General features: G+C 32.3%; 4 protein-coding genes across 4 annotated transcripts; 1 reads left to right on the top strand and 3 right to left on the bottom strand.

Annotated features, from left to right (window-relative positions):
* Nucleotides 1–1,147: 1,147 nt before the first annotated feature.
* Nucleotides 1,148–5,810, bottom strand: LOC114375035 (filament-like plant protein 4). The gene is made up of 6 exons (XM_028332772.1): nucleotides 5,590–5,810; nucleotides 4,623–4,768; nucleotides 4,322–4,523; nucleotides 2,611–4,162; nucleotides 2,442–2,490; nucleotides 1,148–1,811 (listed from the first exon to the last, which is right to left on the bottom strand). The coding sequence occupies exons 2-6, from the start codon at nucleotides 4,752–4,754 to the stop codon at nucleotides 1,479–1,481; spliced, it is 2,268 nt and encodes a 755-aa protein (XP_028188573.1). The 5' UTR covers nucleotides 4,755–4,768; nucleotides 5,590–5,810; the 3' UTR covers nucleotides 1,148–1,478.
* Nucleotides 5,811–7,233: 1,423 nt separating this feature from the next.
* LOC114376945 (60S ribosomal protein L8-3) lies at nucleotides 7,234–8,786 on the top strand. Its single transcript, XM_028335286.1, has 2 exons — nucleotides 7,234–7,758; nucleotides 8,218–8,786. Exons 1-2 carry the CDS (start codon nucleotides 7,319–7,321, stop codon nucleotides 8,561–8,563), a joined length of 786 nt encoding a protein of 261 aa, XP_028191087.1. The 5' UTR covers nucleotides 7,234–7,318; the 3' UTR covers nucleotides 8,564–8,786.
* Nucleotides 8,787–15,482: 6,696 nt separating this feature from the next.
* Nucleotides 15,483–18,548, bottom strand: LOC114373954 (zinc finger CCCH domain-containing protein 30-like). The gene is made up of 4 exons (XM_028331534.1): nucleotides 18,362–18,548; nucleotides 16,806–16,994; nucleotides 16,498–16,622; nucleotides 15,483–16,389 (listed from the first exon to the last, which is right to left on the bottom strand). Exons 1-4 carry the CDS (start codon nucleotides 18,419–18,421, stop codon nucleotides 15,714–15,716), a joined length of 1,050 nt encoding a protein of 349 aa, XP_028187335.1. The 5' UTR covers nucleotides 18,422–18,548; the 3' UTR covers nucleotides 15,483–15,713.
* A 4,600-nt stretch (nucleotides 18,549–23,148) lies between these two features.
* On the bottom strand, nucleotides 23,149–26,780 carry LOC114376003 (zinc finger CCCH domain-containing protein 6-like). The gene is made up of 4 exons (XM_028333896.1): nucleotides 26,516–26,780; nucleotides 24,889–25,080; nucleotides 24,564–24,688; nucleotides 23,149–24,461 (listed from the first exon to the last, which is right to left on the bottom strand). Exons 1-4 carry the CDS (start codon nucleotides 26,573–26,575, stop codon nucleotides 23,357–23,359), a joined length of 1,482 nt encoding a protein of 493 aa, XP_028189697.1. The 5' UTR covers nucleotides 26,576–26,780; the 3' UTR covers nucleotides 23,149–23,356.
* Between the last annotated feature and the right edge of the window lie 19 nt (nucleotides 26,781–26,799).

Raw genomic sequence — 26,799 nt, 5'->3', positions numbered from 1 at the left:
TATAATTGATAAAAGAAGAAAAAGTTTCAATATATGATATTGAAATAATGTTTGGTTTTTGACTTTTTCTATAAAGTCAGATGTACCCTTGTTAGCTTCATTGCACATAGTCAGATGAACTCTTATTTTTCATTTTGGCTATTTTAAGAAAATAGTACTAGACCATTTTTATTACCCTCTATCAATATAACTTAACTTCCAAAGGACGGTGCCTATTTTTTAGTATTAAAAATACCCGTTAAAAATAATAGATAAAAAGAATATTTTTCCAACCAACCTTATAATTTCATATTAATCTTTCTTCTACTTTTAACCATTAAATCAATCTTATAACTTCATATTAATCATCTAATTAAATTTGATTTAAGTTCCAATTTAATCTTTTATTTATTTCAGTAATCTAATTTTATATTTCGCTTGAACATTGCTCTCATCATTACCTCCATCTTTTAATTTAGCAAAAGGCATTATTCATAATGTTTAAAGTCGTTAATTGAGAATATTAGTTGATTGAGGGGTTAACAAAAAAGAAAATTGTTCCAAATTAGTTGTCACTGGAATGAATTAATAATGTTAAATGCTAGTAAACTATAATTGAAAGAAGGAAGTGACAATTAAAAATGTCGGAGGAAAAAATTTAAGTTACACGACTGAAATGAATCAAAAAGTGTAGGAGAATAAAATTAAAATCTAATGTATACTTGTTTGTTTTGTTGTATTCGCAATGGCTCAGGGTTCATTTAGATAAAATACTAGTATTAAAGTCAATTACACAACATAACACGTTTCATTAACATCAACGTTGCAGTAAATAAAAATAACATCAATGTAAAAAATTATCACTACGATTAATTTGAACACATCGCAAGTAATAATTTTAAATTAATTTTATCAAAGTCAACTATAAGACCGAAAGGTCAAAACTATGATTCGTCCAAAGAAAAAAAAAATTGCTTCCAAATGAATCGTCCAAAGTCAACTATAATAGAAATTTACTCTTATCTTGCTAGCAACTTATCAGTTTCACTACACAATTGCGAGTTACTGGCAACACAAGCCTAGATTGTTCACCGAGAAAGAAATAAAAGTGGCGTGATAAGAGGAAGTGAAATCACTGTCTAGTTGTTCATGGAGGTCGAAAGAGAGAAAAAAAAAAAGGATCTTTATCTTTTATAACCAGATTGGTGAAGCCTCACAGATTCATGTAATACAAGTGCTGGAATAAGAATCAAAGTTTACCCAAAATCAACAACATATTGAAGAGAATTAAACACATCATTCTCAATACAAATTTTGACTATATAGTCTGTCTATGTACAACATCATCGGGGAGCTCTCGATGACACTTGAGAATAAAGTCAATTAACAATGTTAGTGACTACTCTTTTGACAAAAAGAAGTGGCTCAAACCATGAGCTTTCTTTCATCTAGCAGTAGCTGAAGAATAGGAATTTGATTCAGTAAGAGTTTAACCTTATTCAAGGGTTTAACCAATAGTTCCCTTCGGTGTCTGAAAGACATGATGTGGCACCAGAGTTATTATGCGATGATAACTCATCAGTCACTCCTTGAATGTCAGACACTACGCTACATGCCTCAGCACGATCAATTTCATTTGAGTTACATGAACCATAAGAATTTGACCAGCCATAAGTTGGTTTGGCGAACTTTTCATTCATTTGAAGCCTTTTACTATGATGAGTCATGGTTACACCTATCTGAGGGCACATAGCTTGCAACTGCCTACCAAGTATAGACAGAGTCTCCTGACATTCTGCCAGCTTTTTCTCTGCAGCTGCTAGTTCTTTATCCTGATGTCAAGAAGATATTAGAAAAAAAAATGAGGAGAAAAAGGTGATGAAGCCATGAAGGAAGCCAAATAACATTGGAAATAGGGATAACTGTTTTTTTTTCACGTTATAGAAAAAGAAGTTTATTTCACACGTGCAAAGACAAACATATCACTAGAGTTAGTAGCATTAAACAACAGTTTTATTTAGAATAGGGATACGTCATATCCACATTTTTTAGTTTCAGTTTTTTAGCTACACTATGATTGATTCCTTTTGAACTCAAATGTGCACATTACTTCAGATACCAATTCAATAGAAATGCAAAAGGAGTTCCCTGCATAAATCAAGAAAACCATGCATTGTTTTGCTCTCTGGTGGGCAAATAAATTTGTTCGAAACACCACTTTTTTAGCAGTACATGTAATTATTTCAAAATGTGGTTGAAAAGGAGATGCCTTTTGATGATTCCAAGAAAAGTAGCTAAAATTAACCACAATTTTGATCAAAGAGACCATATTTCAAATATATTTCATTGTTTCATCTGCATATACTCTACTTATGTTTGCAAAATAATCATGATGATACATAGGAAATAATGCAAGACCGACTGTAGCTACAATGCATTGTAAATCATGTAAATGTAAATACCTTCCCAGAATTTGCTGCTGAGTTTGATGCACACACCAAGCACTTGTCCCTTCAAGTAGCAAACACACCAAAATTTCAGAAAGGATCTCATATCAAACTAAAGGAACAAAGCTCAAATTATACATTATAGAAACTATGCCATTGTTACCAATTGAGGCTCAGAGCTAACCTTTGCATTTTCTCTTCAATTTCTTTGTACCTCACCAAAGCATCATGATGACTTTGTTTTTCCTCTGCAAGATCATTCTTTAGCTCATCCATCTTTTCCTTTAAATACTTATTTTCAGCTTCTAACACCTCTACACGTGTTTGAAGTGACCTGTAAGACTCAGTCATGCATTTCAGTTGAATCTCACCTAAACTACATGATTTATTAGACGATGCCAATTGAGCTTTAAGTTCTTCTAGAAGCTGCATGTTTTCCAGTAACATCATCTTTTTTTCCTTAAGATCTTGCATATGCTCGACATGTTCAGCTGCCTCAGGTTCTATTGATTGGTTTATCCTGTCAAAACAATTTTTATTTGAAGATAAACAGCTAGTCTCCTTTTTATCTTCAGCATCATCATTAGCTTTACTAATGATGCCAAGAGGTACACCACCATTGTCTGATAAACATGCCATCTTCTCCACTTCCAGAAAGTCATCCATCAGTTCTGAGATAGTTTCACTCTTATGATTCTCTAATTTACCTACACTTCCAATCCTCCTGATATCAGAATGGTCAGGAATTGATGTTGCACATGACTCAACATGACTTTCTGAATCTTCATGCCCATTGTCAGAGATAGAAGTGATGCTTGGTGGATAGCTATAAACTCTACTGAAGGGGTTTCCATAATTGGTTGCCAACATTGCTTTCTGGGAGTTTCTTTCTTGATGTATCTCTGCTTCCAAGCGCTTAAGTCTGCCAACCGTTTTAGCATACAAGTTCCTAGAAGCCTGCAGCTCAGCATTACTTGAGGCCAATGCTTCTTTCAATGTCTTTGTTTCTTCTTCCAACACCTTCAATTGTTTGGTAAGAAACTCAGATGCTTGCAGGCCATCAGTTTTTGAACTAGTTTTTCTCAGATGGGGTGCACTGATGACATGGTGTGAACTCTCAACTTCTAGCTTCATTTGTGCCAATGCAGCAGGCCCAGGTAGCTTCTTTCTCAAAAGACCACGGAGTCGTTGACACTCACTTTCTAGCTTGTCAATGTTCTTGCCATCCTCAGTGTGTTGCTTGTTTGCCACTTCTGCTGATCTCATGATCATATTCTTCTCTTCATTACGGATATCCATCTCCTTAGAAATCATGTGCAGCTCATACTTTAGTGAGGTTATTTCTTTTTCCTTTGACTGAATATTCTTCTCTAGATGCTCTACCTCTGCCTCTGCTTCAGACTTCTCTTCTTTTAGTTTCACTATTTTGTTCGAACTTTCTTGAACTGATCTTAGAAGGGCAGCATTTTCACTGGCTAACTCACGAAGTCCTTCATCCAAATTGTCTATTTGTGCTTCAAGTTCTAACTTGATTTTCTCCCACTGATGAGATTTCATAAGAATCACCTCCTGCAGTTTCTGCTCACTTTCTTCCTTTACAGTTCTTATCTGCTTCATGCACTCTTTTAAGGCTTCATCTAGGTGAGCTGCTTTCTCATCAACAGTGAGCTTAGAGAGAGACAAAGATTCAAGTTGACGTCTTAAGGAAACAACTTCTGCATCAGCTTTCTCCCAACCTAAAAATGCATAGAAAACTTAATTAACCATCTCTCCTTTTTACTTAACAAGTGGAATATAGAAATTGAGTGACTGCAATAATTATTTCAACTGTTAAAACTGAGTTTTCTTTTATAATCACTTGGAATTATGTACATTTGTGTATATGTAAGTATTACCTGAGACTGCTTCCTCAGCAACTTTTGCATGCTGTTTAACTAGATTATCCTTGTTATTTAATTCTGAATAAACTGCAGATAGCTTTTCTTCCAAAGCTTTTACTTGATCCTCCAAGTTTACAACTTGATCTTCCAATCCAGACATATGTGCGTATGATTCCATTGATATTTGAACATAATTCTTATTTTTGATGTTGTCTTGCTGAAAAAGTAAGAGAGAAGAGCAAGGCTAGTGAGAAATTTAGCAAGCGACTTCATGTAAAAACGTCTTCCATCCCGAACCTCTAAAACGAACAAATACCTGATCTCCTGCATGTGCCACAGAAGACAAGGTAGGGCCAACAGATTCAGATGTAGGCATTGGTTTCTCATTCTCAACCTTTATGTTTTTATCAGATGATTTTTTCTTCCAGAGCCAACCCCGGCGGTCCATCTCAAAATTCTACCCTGCTCACATAATTTGATCAACAGGCGATAAGAATTTTATAGTATTAATATGCATGGATGGGCTAAGATCAATACCAGATTCAAATATTGTTATTAACTTGATATAATAAAATCAAATGGAACCAAAGAAACCAGATAGAAATACACTTTATAATAAAAAAATCTGTTACTCTTGCAAATTATAAGCTTTCTAGTTTAAATAAATTTACGTAATTTTTTCATAATTATTGTTAATGACGGAAAAATATATTGCTATTCTGGCAATTGCATTCGTAGAAAATAAATTTATAGAAGTCTTGTAATAAAAATGTGGTCTTTCCATCCACAGAATAATTGCAAATAAGACCTTGCACCATAATCTGTTTTTTCTTTAACATACTGTTCAGTTTTGCAAGCTCTTAATGTTATATCGACATTACCATGGCCTTGAAGTAAAAAAATAAAATATAAAAACATTACCATGGCCTAAGAAGTTATTGTTATTTGTATAGTTTGCTAAACGACCTAAACTGAGCATGAAAAGTTCGAACTTTGAAGGGGAAAAAAGCCACTGTCTAATATATTGGGAGTGCAAATCCGAGTCATTAACAACTTTCTTTTGTTTCTCATATTTAAATTTAGTTTAGAACAAAAGAACTACCTCATGAATTTCAAAATCCAACAAAGAGAACCCCAGATTAAAACAGAAGTAACAAAGAAGAATGCACTAACAAACACCGCCCCAGGCCCCAGAAACATGATTTGTTAGCAACACTAAGTTGACACACTGACATAAACACACAACATGGAACTAAAAATATAGAGAAAGAAATAGAACTTACCCGGAAAGAATGTAGTTTTTTTGGTTTATGCGGTGGAAGAAACAAAGGCAGAATGGAAATGAGGATTGGATTTGAATGGGGTGTGTTGGCTTGGCTCCTGAAGTGTTTGACTTGGACTGTGAAGAGAAGATAGACAGACAAACGAGGAAAGGAGCGGGGGTTAAGGTAATGAACAAACAAAATGGCCAAATGTGCGCGTGTGTGTGGTCACTGTTTAAACGCTCCTGCGGCTCCACCTCGATAAAAAAAATAAAATAATAATTTGAAAAAACTACTACTGTGACATGAAAAGGTGACGAAAGAACGTCATAGTCAAACTCAAAAACAAAAAGATACATATTTTTCTTTTTAATGGATAAAACGTATATTTGATTTGAACCATGAGAAATTTTTTAGTTGTTTTCTACTGTCGTTTTGTCTTTCTTTTTCCACCTTCGTTGTTGTCGTTTATGTGGCTCAAAGGTTGGCATTGGGAGGCGCGAGTTCCCATCATCTACGTCAACAAATCAGAAATCAAAAGCAAAGCTGGAGCGGGCAAATCGTTGGCGTGAGACCTTTGTCCAATTGCACCTTTGCAGTGTGTGCGTGAATTTGAATAGCGATTCAGTTATCCATCTTCCATTTTATTTTGCTTTGATTAATTGCTTAAGGCTCATATAGATTTTTTCTATACATTGCTCAAGGTTTGTATTGATTCCATATTTTGGGCAAAAAACCAATTCAAAATTTCTAAAGACAAATCAGTGATTAAGTACTTCGGTGTGTTGGGTGGGAGTGAGTATGGCTGGCTATTGGCTAAGGTACACCACTTTTAGTATTACTATGCCTAAAACATATCAACATATGCATGCACAACAACACAAGCTTTTCCTGTTGGGGTAGGGGTATTTATTTTTCTGAGTTTTTGTCCATATTTATTATAGATTGTAGTTGACAAGATTTTGAAGCCAATTTCAAATTTATTGTCTATATTTAATACTACTAGAACTTATTTGACCAAAACATATTAATTTTTGTTAATAATTTTTTATCCAAATTTATTATATGGAGTGCAGTTGACAAGATTTTTCAATCAATTTTTAATTTATTTATTATCTAATTTAAAAACTTATTTGACAAAAAAAATATATTTTCGTTAAGTTTTTATCCAAATTCGTAAATTTGATTTAGCACTCTATCTTATAATATAATTTTTTTAAGTATATTATTTATTGGAGCAATCATGTTTAAATCGGATATGATTATTATGGATGATAATTTTTTTCTTCAAGTATTTAAGCAGTTGCATATTCAGTAAACTCGAAATCGACACCTCTGATTGTACTACATAAATATGATTTAGAACTTATATTGGATGTTTATTGTTTATAAAAAAAATCTTTATCAACAATCACTAATTCCCGACTTGGTTTTAATAAAATTCTCTGTTTAAAAAGAAAGTCAATCACATTACTTTTGTATCCTTTTCATTTTTTATACTACGTCAAACTCAGCCCAGGCAATCTTATCAGGCCTTAATCAATTCAGCTTTTTATTTTTATTTTGTTTTTTGTCAGTCTATACCAATTGGGCCCATATCTCCAGTCCATAAACTCATTCGGACCTGGATTTAAGTTGCAATCTAGGTCAGAGACAAAATGGTGTCGCGTCCGCTATATATTCTACCCGAATTTCTGCATTTTCCTTCTTCCATCGGCGCGGCACACACAGACACACACATTTCGTCGGAATGGGAAGGGTGATTCGCGCACAGCGTAAGGGTGCGGGGTCGGTGTTCAAGTCCCACACCCACCACCGCAAGGGTCCGGCGAGGTTCCGCAGCCTCGACTTCGGCGAGCGCAACGGCTACCTCAAAGGGGTCGTCACCGATATCATCCACGACCCTGGTCGCGGTGCTCCTCTAGCCAAGGTGGCGTTCCGCCACCCCTTCCGCTACAAGAAGCAGATGGAGCTCTTCGTCGCCGCCGAGGGCCTCTACACCGGCCAGTTCATCTACTGCGGCAAGAAGGCCACCCTCGTCGTCGGCAACGTCTTGCCCCTCCGATCCATCCCCGAAGGTGCCGTTATCTGCAACGTCGAGCACCACGTTGGCGACCGCGGCGTCTTCGCCAGAGCCTCCGGTGACTATGCCATTGTTATCAGCCACAACCCTGATAACGACACCTCTAGGTATTTACTTTCCCCTTTTATTATGTTTGAGAATTATTGGTTTTGCCACATCTCTGTCTGTTTTGGTGATTCAAAATCTGTGATTGAGAGCTGAGTCTATTACTTATCGAAATTGTATTAAATTTAGTTTAAGTGAATTATATTTTGTAACATTTTGCAAAATCAGGAAAAGTTAAACTTTAGTATAGTAATTAAGAATTAAAAGGATAATGTGAGTGTAAAGTGAGATTTACCTACTCCATAGCAAGTAAGGTATAAGTTATAATGATATAAGTAATCTCAATACAAAATTAGGAGTTAATATTTCAAACAACACTAGGAGTTTGTTAATATTGCATCACATTCATGACTGTAATAATAATTTGTTTTGATCAATTTAGAGGAGTTGGATTTATTCAAGTGTTGGTTTGCAAAAAACTATGCAAGGGTTTTGAATGCGTGTGTGCACATTGTTGGCAGGATCAAGCTTCCTTCTGGGTCAAAGAAGATTGTGCCTAGTGGGTGCAGGGCGATGATTGGGCAGGTTGCAGGTGGAGGGAGGACTGAGAAGCCTCTTCTGAAAGCTGGTAATGCTTATCACAAATTCAGAGTGAAGAGGAATTGCTGGCCTAAGGTGCGTGGTGTGGCGATGAACCCAGTTGAGCATCCTCATGGAGGAGGTAATCACCAGCATATTGGTCATGCCAGTACCGTCAGGCGTGATGCTCCTCCTGGCCAGAAGGTTGGTCTCATTGCTGCTAGGAGGACTGGTCGTCTTAGGGGGCAAGCTGCTGCTACTGCTGCTAAAGCGGATAAGACCACCTGAAGAGATTGTTAGAGTTTTTTTTTTTTTTTTATAAGTTCTCAAATTTTGTTTCTCTGATAGTCTATGCTCATCTGTTTGGGTTCTATTTTGATCACCATTTCTGCCATAAATATGAAAGCTTGTAACAGGCGGTGTTTTACATTGGTTTTAAGATCTATTCAATCCTGCAACTGTTTGAATTTGGAATGCACTTATATAGCTCCCGCTTTTTTGTAGCTGCACCACCCATAGTTTTATTTGAGTTATTGTTGAAGTGCAGTCTACTATTTTGATTCTAAGTGATTTGAGAAATTGATTAACCATAGCTTCATCGATAGGTTTGATATGGAGTTGTGAGTTAACTCCATTCAGCCTAACCCACTTAAGAGAAAGCCCAGGTGCCTTAGATCAAAATCACACGAAGGCTACAATTTGTTTTTATTTGTTGTTATCTGATACTTTCAGAATCATTGTTCTATGACGATTTCCTAGACTAATTTACTTTTTCCACCAGATGGCCAATTACGATCGTTTATTAGTTTTTTTGTGTTTTTTTAAGAGATACATTGAACATGTTAAATTACTTTGGACAAAAATACAAATTGTTAAAGGACAAAAATTGACTGATATGTAATACCGAGTATAACAATGCCATTGAATCATATGCACATGCACATTCATGCATGATAACAATCGATTCGTTGCGCTTTTTTAACAAAAGGAGCCACATCCCCAAACGTAGAAACCCACATTTAATATTGTACAGTAAATGATGGGTACAATGACTGTAAAAAATAAACATGCATGTTAAAACTGAATTGAAAATTGAATTGAACCACATAAAATATTGACTTTTTAAAAGTCAACGAAAAAAATTGACAACAAACTTCGTTTATTCATTTTTTGTGTTTTTTCAAAAGATAACCCATGTTAAAACTTTGGACATGAAAAAAAAAGTGTCAAGTTATAAAATAACATCAAGAAAATTTGTAAATTTTAAAGAACAAAATAAAATTGGCTGATATATAATAACATCAAGAAATTTTAAAGAATGGTCTACATTCATATTTCTTATTGCTGAGTCAAGTTAAAACACATTTCCGGAAGAGAAAAAGGAGTTCCAAGTGGTGTACTTTAATAATAAAAAAAAGGCATAATGGATAACTAAAATATAAAAAGGCAATGGGTGTACTTAGAAAAAGTGGGTGTAAATAGAAAATGTCTTTAAAAAAACACAACTTTCCAAATTATGGACCCAATTGAAATGGAAACTAATTGCTCCTTGGCAAGACTTTTTCCAAGATTCTATAGAAATGAATATTGTATAAAGTATATGATATATATAAATCGAGATAGTTACTTTTCAGAAAATTATAATTAAGTGTCGATTAGGATGCTTTATTCCCTTCTCTGAAGGGAAGAGCAAAGACCAAACTACTTCCGGAGCATTTAATCCCACTCTTCCTCTCTTACCACTCTTTTCTCCTTCTCTCTCTTCATTCCATTTTTATCTTTCTCTTTCTCTTTTTCTTTTTTTCATTCATTCATGTCACTTTCCCCCTCTTCACTCCTTGATTCTGTTTTTTTACTTCATATTTTTTGTTGTGTTATAATTTTTGTTTTACGAAAATATGATTTTGTTGTGCAATATACAATAGAATCATACTTTATTCTTCATGTTGTATTTATCTTTCTTGCATAATAAAATTATGTTTTCGAGCACTTTTTTTTATACCTAAATGTACAATAAAATCATAATTCTAGTGTACTAGTAGAAGTAAAAAAAAAAATAACAAAGAATCATAATTTTATTTTTGTTGTACATTTTTTACATTCCCTAATGGAATACTGATTTCATTGTTTTTATTGGAAAATAATAAATTTTAAATTTTCAAACATGATAGGAACCAATAACAAAGGAATTGGGACCATAACAACTCTCATTATAATTGTTTATGAACTAATAAATAATAAAAGCCCAAGGACGTGTTTGAGGTGAAGGTTGATAAGATAAACAGTAATTAATGATTAGACCTACGGTTTAGCCCACCTAAATCTTACACGAATGAAGCACGAGAAGCCTACCATAGTGCCATATACACTAGGAGGTCACACATAGGATGAACCCATGAAAAACTTTTTCATAGATGGTATACTATTTTTAAAACCGTAGATTTTATTATTATTATATAAAGGATCTCAAGGGGAGTGGCTATTTGACTTTGCTAAATTCTGGGGTCCTAGGGATCCCCCTCGTGTTTTGCTTTTAGCCTTTAAGAGAAGGCATCCAACAAGTATGGAGGTTGGGATATAGAAAGCTTCATTGTGAGACTAACTCTCTTGATGCAGTTCAAATGCACATGCACAGGGATGTTATCTTTGATATTAAGGGCCTTCTTCGCCAGCCTTGGGAGGTTGCTGACAAACTTGCTGGTTTAGGAGCTCGTATGCAGTCGGTATCTGAATTTGCAGTTTCGCCTGCTGCTGCTTTAGATCTTGCTGACTTAACTAGTTTAGACTAGTTTATTTTTTTCCTCCTTGTAAGTTGTATAAAAAAAATTTGTGAATGTTCCATGGCAATACTATTTTTGGTAGAGATGTTCCGTGGTAATGTGTTATAGAGCAGTGTACGTGTATCATACCCCCACCCACCCAACACCTGAAATAATAAAGGGTGGATTGTTGAAATAATAATATATTTAAAGGAATGACTAATATATGGAGGTATAAACATTTGTTTGAATGTTTGTGTAACTTTTTTTATACTGTATGTTATATACTATATTTATAAGGTGGAACCTTGGCTACGCTACAGTTGTGTTGTTTGTGAAAGTGAATGCCTACTGGTTGTTCTTTGTTCAGCATTTTCAGAACTGGTCTGAAAATATTATATATCCCCATGCATACCTTTATATGCCGATAATCAGGGCATGATTTATATATTTTCTTACGCAACGTGAATGGTCATTGGATCTTACGCAAGGTTCAAGGGTAAACTTTACCAGAATTTCGCGATATTAGGCTATAATAATATCAGAAGAGAAAGAAAAAAATAATTAAAAACACGGTAAGCCTATAAAAATGTGTTTCCCATTTTTAACCATCTATATGGCTCCCCCTTTGTCAGTACGTACAGTGTACATGTACAAGGGGTTATTCAAGTGTTAACATGGTTTCTGAATTTTGGATTTCGTCATTTATCATCGGATTAATAATTAAGATTCAGCAAAAAAAAAATCACCGGATTAATAATTACGTCTAATATTGGTCACGAATTACTTTGTAGCAATATTGTATCTTTCTTGTATTGAAATTAACTTAATTACATATTTATTATATTTTGAAACATAATTAGTTAATTAATCAATAATATATGTTTATATATATCATCTTTATTGAATATCTCTCTTGAATCTATTTTATCTCATCATTTATGTTCAACGTTAAATAACTCATAATCATTGAATTTCTTAGACATGAAGGATAAATTGACTCAATTAAAATCCAATTCCTCTAACTCCTTTTTTTCCATTGAACTTTTTGGCTCTATAACTCCACAATTCTCTTTATTCCACATCTTTAGTGCGTTTTTTTATATATAAAAAATCCTTTGGTTTATCCTCCAACATATACGTTTTCCATCCCTAAACTCTTATATCCTTCTGCTACTTCCTGACAAACTCAAAGTAACCATCAACCTCCTGTTGGAATTTTTAGATCCTTTACTTTTGGATTAATTTTTTTTCGTTGCAGTTTCTATGAAAAGTGAGTTTCTGTGTATGATCCATTTTTCTCCCATATTTAATCCTTATCTTTACAATGTTGAGTAACAAACAACAACCCACGTTTCAATTGTTCTGATCATTCTCATCCAAGTTTTTCGTTCTTACCATAATCAGTTTTGTGATGGAGCAAAACTCTATAAATACACCATCGATTTGAGTGAGTGAAAGTTTCGAATAATGAAGCTGAAGTCAGATTCGAATTTGAGCTGTAATGATTGGAGGTATGCACTTTATTGTATTTAGTTTTCATTGTTTGATCTAATTGTTTTATTTAATTGTTTTACATGTATATCGGTATGTATTTGAATTACACCTCCCGCCAACAATTTAGGAACTAATGAAGGGTTTGGGTCCCCAATCCTACCTTCTCCCTCAATACCACAACACAGTGATCAGACACACTCCTAGACACAATTCCCACTAAAACAAATTACACCATGAGTTCATCCACCTTTCAAACAGTAAAAATTTATCCAAACTGCGCCTAAACGACCCATCCATCCTGTATCATGTATACTTCCTCTTGATAACGGATTAAAGGGTAAATCAATGAGTTCTGAATTATATATATATATATATATATATATATATATATATATATATATATATATATATTTACTTGTCCTAATAAAATCTATAACTATGTTTGGATGAGGAATTTAAAGATTTCTAGAAAATTCAAATTCACTCTATTTTGATTGCCTTGATTTAAATTCCTTTCATTTTATAAATATTTTGTTTGGATGAGGTAATTCAATTTCTTGTATTTTAATTTTCTTGTTTGGATAAATTAATTCAATTTTAATGAAATTCAAATTTTCATTTTTAAATATTTATTTAAAAATTTAAATTTTAATATTGAATGAAAATAAACATGAGTCATTTTTTAAATAGTTAAATATTCAAAATAAATTTAATGTTATAAAATATATAATAATAAATATTTAAATATTTAATAATTAAATAATCAAAATAATTTTAATCAAAATATTTAATAACTAGTGTTATGCATATCCCTCGGTAATAGATCAACGGTTGAGATCGAATTCCACCCCTTGATCCAACGGTGGAAAAGACAACCGCGTTCACGAAGCCAACCCATGAATCCATCATCATCTTCTTAGACCTTTACACAACCCTGACCTCTCTCAAAATCCAGATTCAACCCTTTTCTCTCTCTCTCACTCAAAAGCGTAACCAACGAACTTGCCTGGCGTTGCCTCTTTGTGTTTTTTATTTTTTATTTTTTCGTATTTTCGGTCTTAGAAAAGGAAATAATAATGAGAGAGCTCTGATTCGAAAGCGACGGAGCAGCGGACGTCGCCGCCTCAGCCAGTGGCCATGCCGCCGCAGTGGATGCCGATGCAATACCCGACGACGACGATGGTAATGCAGCACCACATGATGCCGCCTCAACATTACGCGCCGCCGCAGCCCTACATGGCCTACCACCAGTACCAGCAGCAGCAGGTGCCGCAAGCGCACCACCTGGGATCCAGCGCCGAGAACAAGACCGTTTGGGTCGGTGATTTGCATCACTGGATAGACGAAAATTATCTCCACCGTTGTTTTGCTTCCACCGGCGAGAGGGAGGGATACGGGAATTTTAATTTTTTTGTTTTTTAATGAGAATTTCAAATTCTCTCAAATTAGTATATTAAAATACTTTGTAAAAATGACAGCATTTTAATTACTTTTAAAATGTTCCATCCAAACATATTAGATTATTGAAAGACAATTTAATATTTCTGTTGAAATATTTTACCTGGTTAAATTTCTCCATCCAAACACAGGATAAAAAAATTTATAATTTGTGTGAGACAAATAAGTATATATAGTTTGTGCTACATGCAATGCAATGTAAACCAAAAGCATAATGGATATCATACACAAAGTAAGGTTGATATTATAAAGAAAATTGGATGACTAGCTAGTACTAAGTGCCTGACTTGTTATGGAAGGAGTTTTTTTGTTTACAAAAAGATAGTTCTATAACTACGGTTAATTTGTTTCGAGAGACAAGACGCAGCCATTTTTAATAAATTATTTGTAATAATTGCTTAAATAGGAATTGATTTTGAAGTCTTGTATGTCTTCCAGATCTGAAAGAATTTATGTGATTAGCTTCGTAATATTCATATTTATCATGCACAAAATATTTAATTAATATTTATAAAAGGAGAGTAATAGGCATTTTTTTTTGGTGAAACGAGTAATATGCATTTAAAAAGCCTCTTGGAGTGAATCACATCTATAACTATTGTGAATAGTTTTTTGATTTATCAATGTAATTGAATACTTAATCGTTACTTGTTAGATTACGTACTTGAACTCTTTATGACTCATGAGAGCAATACGACACTGTTTAATCCAAAAGATTTTTAAGTATTTTGGAGCAAGAATTATCTCTATAACTATATATAAGCAAAATTAATTATTAGATCCTGTTATTTAATTTAGTTTTTTTTATTAAATGATAAGCTTGTTGGACGATGCAAATTAAAGGACCAAATTAAGAAAATAAAAATTGGAATATTAAAGTGAAAATAGTAAATGATAAATCATAAGATCAAATAACAGTATATAAAAGTTTCATATTTAATTGCACATTCATCATCTTTAATTTTCTTCGTATTTCAATCGTAAAACAATTTTTTATGGAATTGACATCTTGAACAACATTTTATGTACTTGTTATATATTATTTTTATTTTTACAAATCAATCAATCATCCCATTATTATTTTCCTTGAATTGTAAACATTTATAATTCTTTATAAACAAAATAACTCGTTTTTCAAATTAATCTTTCTAAGTTATCCTCTATTATTATTATTATTATTATTATTATTATTATTATTATTATTATCTAGATCTTATTTTTTCTTACAAAATATTTTTTTATCATCACATTAGGCATTTAAAATTATATATTAGTTAACTATACTTTTTTTGGTGAATTTAGTTATCTAATTTTACAACACCTTATAAGTTTATCCTGTTAGTAAAAAGCAAACAGTTAGCAAAAAATTATAAATCTGAAAAATATAAAACAAAATTCATAACTGAAATACTATTTTTTTCAATAATAATAATAATTACCTTTTATTTATAAAAAAAAAAAATAGGAGTGGTGTCAACGAAAACACCTGTTCATTCAAATTTTAGAAATATAAAAAAGCTAACTCCAATTTCTAAATCCCACCATTGATTCCGTCAAATTAAGAATTACCAAAGCATCCACTCAAGGTTCAAGGTAAACTTTATCGGGGTTTCCCAATATTAGAAAGAAAAACACAGGTACTTAAACTTAACCCTACATAAATATTAAAATAAAAACAGTTTCCCATTTCTTAGTCTCCATATGCCTCCACCATCAGAATAATTTCACATCTTCCAAACTGAGGTATGCTGAAAGCGACAACGAGAGCCATTGCGGCAACCCTTCGAAGTGTTGTAGAATTTGCATTGTTTATTAACCTTGCCAGAGTCATTTTTTGTTACTTGGTTCCTATAATAATCCACATCTTTCTTCACAACACGTGGTTGAGACGAAGACACTGAACCACCAGAGGGCCACGCCTGTTCGGAGCAACTTTTCCTTTCGCTCCCAGATGGTATTGCTCGCTTTGTTCCTCGTTTCAGAGAAGGTGGTGGAGATGTTTGTGCTGTTGCTGTAATTTGAGGAGGTGCAGGCATAGTGAGAGATGCATTTTCAGGATTATTATTGTTTGAATCAGTCAATTCTTTCAACATTTTCGGGTCATTGGCCAATCGAAGGATGAAATTCGCATCAATAATGGAGTTCCCTGGTTCCTCATTGTGTTTTACGATGGCCATTACAGTAGCCAAAGCTGTAGCAACATCTGCCTCCCCCAGATTTGACGGGGGTACTGTTGAAATAGCAATATCCTCTTTGGACTCAAGAGGGACCAGAGGAGTACTGTCGCTATCATCGTAACCTAATTCATTCTCCACATCCTCTTCGGACTCAAGAGGGACCAGAGGAGTGTCGCTATCATCGTAACCTAATTCATTCTCCACATCCGAAGAAACAAAAGGACTATGCAACAAAAGGAAGAAAAATAAAATGAATTCAATTTTAGTAAGAAAAAGGGAAACAAATTAGTACTGCGCAAGACTTTCTCGATAAATATGATATTTTACGTACTCAGCAGGAATGTGAGAATCACGAGGATAAACTGCTTCAAGCTTTTTCAGTTCTCTTTGCTTCTGATTATCTTTCTCTGTACTTTCTTCACCAGCTGCCATACGCCACCCAGAATTCAAAACAACCTGTATTCAAAAGTATAAATATACAAATTTATGAAGGAGAACAAATAATATAAAACCAACAAACTAAAAAGAATATAAAAAATATAAAAGAAAACATGGTACGGTGAGTGTAAAACATGAAAGGGCAAGACAAGATGGAAAAGATTCAACATTTATTTTTATAAATTTCTAACATGTCATTACCGAAGGAGGACATTTCCATTTAATTTGAGGAATTCTAGAGACATCAATAATGGGTCTAAAACCAGGTGGTAAATCATTATTATCATCCGTAGTTGAAGGCGATATTGATGATGATTTTGCTTGAAGATGTTCTTGACATTTTTTGCCAACCATTGAAGAACAATCTTTATCAGGTGAGAAAACATGCACCTGTTAATTAAGGTCACAGTCACACAAATTAATATCAGCTTTTAAGAATAGACTCAAAGAATATATAGATCAGTATGTAATAAAAAACAATAGCACCATGCAATCAAGTAAAAAACACTTGAGCTGTAACACGATTCTTTGACACAGATATTATACAAAAAATAATATTCAAATTGAGAATATGAAAACTGTAAAATAATTTGATAAATGGATTATTTCTTATTTATAAATAAATTGAAGAAATTCATAGTACTTATAAATACATGCAAAATTTCACAAAAAGATTAGTTCATTATATATATATATATATATATATATATATATATATATATATATATATATATATGATTATGCTACAATCACATTACAATAAATATAAAATCTTATATACGAGGTAATAAGTTTGGGGATGAAACAATTACTTAAATATATCTTAACAAAGTCTTTTATTTCAAACAACAATGTAAAATATAAGGAATTTAAAAAATTGAAATATAATTTAAAATTATAATTAGATGAAATTTAAAACAATAATATATATAATATAATATGAAAATATTTTTTTTGAAAGCCATTCAGAAAAAAAGATTTTTTTAAAAGTAATTAAATAAAATTGAAAATAAATAATGATTTAATAATTAAAACATGTAAATAAAAACACGTGTCATAATATTTTTTTTTTGTTTTTTTACTGCAAAAATATATTTTCTTGTTGAGAAATACTTAAAAGAGAGACATACAAATATGCTTTTGTCTTTAAAAAAAAGTAAGTAAAATTTGAAAATAAATAACGAGTTAATAATTAAAAGATATAAATACTAACACGTGTCATAAAAAACATATTTTCTTGTTAAGAAATACTTAAAAAAAATGAAATTTGAGAGTATGTAATAGCAGCGCTTTAGTAGGTAAAGGATAAGATATGCTAAAAGATTGATTTATGAGGTAATTAAATTATGCTATAGATCTCTGGTCACCATCTGGATTGTAGTATTTAAAATAATTTTCATTTGCATTGGAGTATGCTTGGGCATGCATCATATTTTGGTTGGTGCAAATGAACTCATATTCTGCTTGGCGTGCAAAGAGTCCAATTGATCTGAATGATCGGCATTTAACTCGTTTCGATCCTCTCCGATTCAGATCTATATGTGGTTATTATCTACTGACATATATAAAAGATTATTTTCAGTTTTAACTTTAGGGTAGTGCATGTGTACCTGCTTGCTTCCATATATATCCAATTAAGTGGAGAGGGGATTTGGGTTCGAAAGTAGCTAGAGACTAGAAATTAAAGCAGATCCAAGCATACATGCAGCAGAGACTAGAAAGTAGAAACAGATCGAAAAGATGAAAACATTTTATACCTCACGAAGACTAGATTCTTGAGCCCAGCGTACTGTCTTCGAATTCTTTGATCGATCCATGCTAAATCACAGGAGAAAATTGAAATGAGGAAGCGCCGCAGAAGACTTGATTATGATCACTCTCTCTACTTTGTGTTGGAAGCGCAGCAGAAAAACGGGGTTAAATATAGAGTCTGAAAACCCTAGTAAAGGCTGAAGCGGTGAACTTCAGTTACTTTTGACTTTACTTACGAATGCTGCGCCAAATGTGAAATAAATAAACGGTGCATGTAGGAGAGACATAAATTAAAATTACTGGTGGCGTTTTGGAATAGTTCCCTGTTTCGCATACAAAGCTGTGTAAGGTGCACATCCAGTTCAATACTGATCATGAGTCGTAACTCCTGAGGAACTGAACTGACCATTTCTGGCTTTAAAAGCTCGTCATAATCATGGATGTCCATATTATAAAAGTTCTTAAATAATATTCATTAATTTTATTCCAAATTTTCAATTTAAAATCAGCAATTATTAATTTTTAGTTGATATTTATTCTTTAATCCCATTTTATTAACTTCAAAAATTGATTAAATTTATTATAGGATTTCTCATCTATCCTTTTTCTCATTCATTAATAATTATTAGAGATATATATTAATTTAGTTTATTACAAATTAGGTTAATTAATTACAAATTACTTTAATTAGTTACGATTTAGTTATTTTTACAACTAATTATATTATATAAGATACATTGTATTCATGTAATAAGTGAATTTTATTCATTTCAATATTATCTCAATATTAATTCATTTTATCTTTTTAATTTGTTTTCTCTTTGTACTCATTCATGTCAAATATGAGATTTATTAATAATGATGTTTTTAATGGTCATGAATTTTTTTGTAAATATTTTATTTTTTGCATTCAAATTAAATTAATTACATAATTATATTTTTTTTTATAAAATTGCATAATTACATGATTATATTTTGAGATTAATTCAAGTGAAAAAAATCAATAATATATATATATATATATATATATATATATATATATATATATATATATTGAATATCTCTCTTGAGTCTATTTTGTCTCATCATTTATATTCAATGTTAAATAACTCAATAATTGAATTTCTCAATAAAATTTCACGTCATAAATAAAAAAAATTATCCTAACACGTCTAATTCTATCCAATACTCAAGTTTAAAAAAATCGTTCTTACTAGAATTTGTCAATGATTAGTCAAGATCGTGTACGTATTTTGTTGGTTGGATCAAGATTTCTTCTGGTGCAAAGAAGATTGTGCCTAGTGGGGGTAAGGCAATGATCATATATAAGGCAAATTGCAAGTGGAGGGAGAACTAAGAAGCCTCTCTCTTCTTAAGGCTGGTAATGCTTACCACAAGTTCTAGGTGAGGAGGAATTGTAGTCCCAAGGTGCAATTCCACCCATAACACTACTAAAAATTGTTTTTTTACGACACGGTTTCTAAGTCGGTTATTCGAAACCGCCTTAAAAAGTAACACGGTGGCAAACTTATAATTATTAAAGCTGAGAATTGATTTTTACAACGCAAATTCTAAGGTGGTTATGAAAAGTCGTCTTAGAATGTTTTAGGGTGACATTTTTGTAATTATGGGAAAAAATTTAACGACGGGTTTTGACAAGAACCACCTTTGTTTTATTTCCCTGAAATTATATTACATTAGGGATTCCACCATTTTGATACTACCTACAGTCGTCCATTTCCGTCTTCACCCAGTCTTCGAATACAACCCAGCGTAATTTGGTCTTCACCCAGTGCACATTGAGAACTCTGTAACCCATCACTAAGCTCTATCGAAGAGAACTCTGTCGTACTCAGGCCCTGTTCAAGGTGTGTGGCGGTGCTTTCATATCGTACGAACTGGTAAGTAGGTATATGTCATTCTTCTATATTTGCTTCGATCGTAGGTAGGGGTTTTTGGGTTTTGTTTTGACTCTGTAATGAATGCCATTGTCATTTTGAGTGTATTTGGCTTATCTTTTCACCATCATTTTTTATTTTTCCTTTATCGATTTTCAACACACGGACGAAGGTCAGATTGTGTGCGGCTTCAATATATATCTGTTAACCAAACCCTTAGTCATTTGAGATTTAAAGGTACCGCATGTTCTTATTTTGAACCACATGTTTATGATTTTGTATTAATATAAATTAATATTAAGTGTGTAATAGAAGTAGACGTTTTATTTTTGTTTAAGATCTATTCATTATCTCACAAAAATATGCACTGATATTTGAAGGTAGTGGTATCAAGGAAGGGCATTTTAGCAGATACTGCATTGCTGCAATTAGGTATTCTCATTGATGTGTAATTGAGCTATAACTAGATTCTTCACTGATGTAGAACAGTACCTTTTGTAATTGGGTTAGCTAGGCGTACCCTGGTACTGTATTTATCATCAATATACTTTTGTCTTATCCAAAAGAAATGAGAAAAAAAATATATCTATTATATATCATGTGGTTTGCCAACCTTTTGCTGACTTCAACTAGTTGAACTTTAGATGCTAGAATTTGCTTTTCTGCTTTTGGTGGTGTCATTTTTGTTGCAGCAGCACCAAGCCAAAGTTTCATTTGAGTTCAATTTAGGTTGGTTTGCTAGTGTTAAAGCGCAATTTTCTTGTCTTTGGGTAGTTTTTCAAATATCAAGGTGTGACTATTTTGTTTAGGTAGGCCATTACTTTTTATCATAGTAATTGAAGAGTACGTTAATGTGTATTACTCAACAATCATTGATTCCTTGTTATTCAGTTACTGGTGTAGCTGAATTGTGCGGCTAGTTCAAATCATATAATATAAGACGTGTTGCATCCATTAGAAAGTTAGAAATGAAACCCTTTTCTTTTTGTTCCAAAAAAAAAAAAAGCAAGCAAAATTCTTGGAAAAGTCAAAGGACATGGTTGCAATATGCTTAAAGTTAAGGTAATAACAAATGAATGTTAGATTACTGGTGGATTTTTCTGATAATATTGTTTTTCTGAAATCTAAATTTCATTTTTTTTTTCTTGCTGTAGTTTCTTCACTCATAGTTAAGGTTTCTATGGGACATTCAATTTTCACTACTATACCTCTTTTGCTACACTAAATTCGTGTTAAAATGGATATGCTTCGCTAAATCTGTCATAAATTAAAGGATTTGAATCCTTTCTTGATAAATATATAATAGGTTGTAGTTAGGTTACCCTGAGAGAGAAATATAACTTCTATAAAATAGAATTCATAAATCTTGAAACTAATTATGATAAGTTATTTAATAAAAGATGTATCTTGTTCTCTCTCTCTTTTCTTTTCCTTTTTTTTTACTTAAGATGTATCTTGTTCGATCTATAGCTTTAACACTATTAAATCATTTTATTTAATAAGAGGATAGGATTAAATTCTAGTTAATTTATACGATTCTACTAGAATATAAACTTGAAATAACTGGCAAAAATCTATACAATATTAACCACTGGAAGTGAAAGTTTCAAGGGGTGAGGATTTCATTTCAACACTTTAGCAGCAAATTTGCATGGTATAAGTGGAGTGTTGTTGCTCATTTAAAAAAATAATTTGCTCATAAGAAATTAAAAAAATTATTGAGTACTTAACTTGTTGCTCATTTATAAGATTAAATAAAAATTTATAAATGTTACATATTTAATTTTTACATTCATCTTCTTTACCTTTTTACACAGTTAAGTAGTCAAACATTTTTTTTAATAAAATTAGCATTATGAGAAGCATTTTTTGTAATTGCTATATTATTTTTATTTTTTAAAATTAATTTATTTTCAATATTATTATTTTCCTCCAATTATAAACATTTATAATTCTTCCTAAGCAATTAACACTTTTTCTGTTAAAAATCTTAAATATTATTATTATTATATATACCTTATTTCATCTTACAATTATTGTTTTTTGTTTGTTTTGTCATCATATTGGACATTTAAATTTATATTTGATTCTAATATAAAATAGTTATAAAATATATTAGTCGACTTTACATTTTTTGCCAATTTAATTATCTAATTTTACACCATGCACCTAATAAGTTTATATTAAGTGAAGAGGGTAAACAAATTAAAAATGTTAAATCGGAAAAAAGAAATCAAACAAATTGTTGAACTAATAAAAATATTAATGTTTTTACAATAATAAAAGAATAGTAAATTAATGATTCGATTTAATGTAATACACCTAAAAGTTTCTTAATTTAACTTATAGCTTAAAGCATACATAACTGGATTGTTTATATAAGTTGCTTAACTCCAAAAGATATATAATGTCTAAATTTTTATTTATTAAAATATATGTTTTGATATTTGCTTCTTCAGGTATCATTATTTTGCTAAACTAATTTTATTTTATAAAAATCTATTTTAATATAAGTTTTTTTAAAAGATATTTTAATATATGTTAAACAGTCATTTTAATACCTTAGTCTTAGAGTGAATATATGTGTAACGTTCTTTAATTTATGGGGCATTATAGACTCCATAAATTTAACACAATTTATTTTAGTAATAATTGATTGCGGATGTTTTTGGGTTGGTCAATCTAATGAGAAAATTAAGACTCTTGTCCTTTAATATCATTTTTCACTTCAACTCATTATTTTTCAGAGTTTGCGTGTTATATATATATATATATATATTATTTCCCTTTTATTTATAAAATGTTATGGGTGGCTACCATCTGTCAACGAAAAAAACCTATTCGCTCAAATTTCAAAAAGTCTAAAACTAATTTTTCAATCTCATTGACTCTGTCAAAGAACTACCAAACCATCCACCCAAGGTTCAAGGCAAACATTATTATTACAGGAGTTTCCAGGATATTACCTACAACAATATCATGAGAGAATGAAAAACGAATGAAAAAAACATGATAACTCTATACAGCTGGTCTCCTTCCTTTCTGTACAATTTAATGTACGAGGAGTTACAGTCTTCGGTCTCAACCCTCAGATTATGCCGTTTAAGTATATAGCCTCCCCTTAATTTCTGGTCCTACTTTCAATCTTTTAGCATTTTGTTGAGCCATTAGGACTTTACCAGCTTCCCCCCGATTTGACATATCATGCTGATAAGGGCAGTCAGAACCATTACGGCAACCCCTTTTAGTTCTAAAGTATATGCATGGTTTCTTACTTTTGAATTTCACTTCTCCCTGTGACGGTTTCAAACCTTGTAAGTTCTTAAGACTCTTGTTGCCAGCTTGCTTATGAGTACCATGTTCTTTAACCAGGTTTAGGTAATAATTGACATCCTTAACGGCACCAGTTGTGGTGGACTGCACCTGTTTTTCAACTGCATGCATGTTTGCAGAAGCAGAAGACACTGTCACTGTTTTCAATTCACTGGAAGAAACAGAAGCCAATGATGGTGCTGCTCTCTTTAGCCCTTGTTGTGGAGAGTGAGTGTTTAAAGAGGGAAGCACTCTATTTGCCATATGGGGAATATTTTTCTTGACAGGCCTGTGCATATGAGGTGTAGGTATTGATGGAGGTTTATGCCTTGTTACTGTTTGAGGAGGTACAGGCTTAGGCAATGAAACAGATGGAACAGATGTAATTGATGGCCTTGTGGTTGTTGGTGTAGTCTCAGATGCTACAGCTGCAGGTTTAGAATAAGAAGTTGGTATACTCAAAATACTTGAGGGGGCACTGACACTGACAGTGGTGGTAGCAGTTCTATTTTGCTCAATTAATTTCTCAATCATTGTTGGGTCAGTAAATAATTTAACGAGCAAATCCATATCAATCAAGGTTCCTTGCTCATTCCTTTTTATGATGGAAGCAACAGCAGCAGAAGAAGCTGCTGCAATTATATCTGCCTCAGAAGATGTTGCACCTAATGGCTTTCCACTGCAATGTGAATTAACATTGCTGCATTCTGGGTTAACAAGAGATATTGCCGGTGGTATATATTGCTGCTGAGAGTTTTGTTTATGCAATTTTTTGATGGAAGAGTCAGGTTCAATATCCTCTGCTGACTCTTCTTCCTCCTCAACAGGAATGAGAGGGATGAGAGGAATGAGGCTTTCATTATCATCATAAAATTCCTTCTCCGATTCAGAAGGTCTACCAACCACAAGAAAAGAAAAGAAAAAAAAAAAGGAATTAAATTTAGCTAGAAAGGAAAATGAAGTACCATAAGATTTTCTCACTAAATATGACATTTACCCATCAGGAATGGCAGAAATACGAGGATAAATTGCTTCAGGCACTCTCATTTCTCTTAACTTCTGATCACATGTCTCCGTACTGTCTTCACCAGCTGCAACGCGCCAATCATTACTCAAAGTGAACTGCATTCAAAGTAAATAAATTAATAAACGCTGACCAACCATGTAAACAGAATATACAAGTATAAAACATTAAAGGAAAATGTAAACAATGGAAAGCTCTTAAAACAAATATTGCAAATGGAAATTTAGTTATAAATAACATATATAGAGAGAGAAAATGAAGATCCAACATCTGCTTAAAAAATTCTAATATTTATTACCAAAGAAGGGCATTCCCATTTAATCTGAGGGATGTGAGAGAGTTTAGCCTTTGATTGATTTCGCAAATGATTGTCTTCAAAACCAGGAGGAAAATCATCTGAAGACCCTATTGACATTTTCTTTGCTTGAAAATGATCTTGAAATTTCTCGCCAACTTTTGAAGGGAGATCCTCAGATAAGAACAATTTTACCTGTCAAGGTCACACTAGTATCAGTTTTCAAGGGGGAAGCACCAAAACACAGTTAGAAAGCAATGTAATAAAAGATTTAATTTATAAATATTTGTTGGAGAATTTTCACATCAAATACAAAGAGACTCTTTGTTTTTTAGAGGTACAAAGAGACTCTTAAAGTAAGTCTTTTATTTCATTGCTTTCACCAGAGAGGTATAATCATCACTGTAGAAAGTACAATACCCCCAACCAGGTTAACCCCATGATTGACGTTGAATATATAGTACTCCTTTCAAATTTAACGTAAAATTTAAAGAAATAAGTAAATAGAGTCAAATTTAAATTTTTAAATTCATTATAGGATTGTACAATACCCCCAACCAGTTAACCCCATGATTGACGTTGAATATATAGTACTCCTTTCAAATTTAACGTAAAATTTAAAGAAATAAGTAAATAGAGTCAAATTTAAATTTTTAAATTCATTATAGGATTGATATAATAACGATTCTAAGTTTGAATAACTTATTATATGAAATTTTAATTTTAATTTTTATTATTACAAAAAATTATAAATAAAATAATTTTTTTACATACTACGTAAAAACTAAACTCAAAAAATATTCTAGTCAACTATATGGCATGCATTATATTTTCCGGTGACCATCCAGTTTATTGTATTCCAAGTCCATCAGGTTTTCTTTTATCTGACTTGACCACATCTCACTTTGCATATTTGCAATTGTATATGAAAGTCCTACTGTTTGGTGCAATTTAAATTATGTTATGATTTTATAATTTTGTGCCTGAAATGAAAACTATATTCATGGTCATCAAGTTATGGGGATTATTCTTCTATTGACTATTTGATTCTGCAAAAATACTCTTAGGTTTCATACTTTCAGTAATGCATACTCCGTCATTTTCTGCAGGTGCAAAAAGTCCAACATAGTTTTCCACCCGCATTTAAAAGAATGTATTGCCCTGGTGTCAAATTAAGTCCTCGAGGATACAAAATTACATCAAATTTCTCTATGTTCAAAACTTCATCAATCAGGTTATTTTATATATATATATATATATATATAGAGAGAGAGAGAGAGAGAGAGAGAGAGAGAGAGAGAGAGAGAGAGAGAGAACTACCTATGCACTTACTAATTCAATAAAAATAAATCAATAATTGAAAAACATAACAATATTATAATGTTTTTTCACATTGAGTACTCTCGTTTGGATTATGTTCAGTTTTAATTTTTTGGCACAGTGCCCCCCTGATTCTCCCTTGACGGACCAGAATTACTGATTCAAGGGAATATGGGTTTTGAGTTGGCTAACTAATAAACGACACAGAAAATGGAACTGCATGCGTAGAGAGTAGAGACTAGAAATAAAAAGAGAAAAAACAAAAACATAATTTGTTGTTAAGACGAAATTAATGATGTGGCGTTTATACCTGGCATAGATTAGATCCAGGAGCCCATGAAACCTTCTTCAATTTCCTTGAACGCTTCATGTTAAATCTCAGATTTGCTGGTACTTAAATTCTCTCAAATCAAGAAGAGAAAATGATCGATTCGGAGAAGAGGCTAGGTGCACTATACTCTTAATGGATGAGAAATGCAAGTAAATCTGAGAAATCAGAACCTTAAACAAAATAAGGGGCTTTTCTTCTCTCTGCTTCACTCTGAAAGAGAGATCCTGTGAAAACCCTAGAAGTAGAAGCGGTGAGTGAGTGAT

Source organism: Glycine soja, chromosome 11 (assembly GCF_004193775.1).
Source record: "Glycine soja cultivar W05 chromosome 11, ASM419377v2, whole genome shotgun sequence".
NCBI classification, from domain to species: domain Eukaryota; kingdom Viridiplantae; phylum Streptophyta; class Magnoliopsida; order Fabales; family Fabaceae; genus Glycine; species Glycine soja.
The sequence above is the reverse complement of the archived record's forward strand: the minus strand, read 5'-3'. Positions and strand labels throughout refer to the sequence as shown.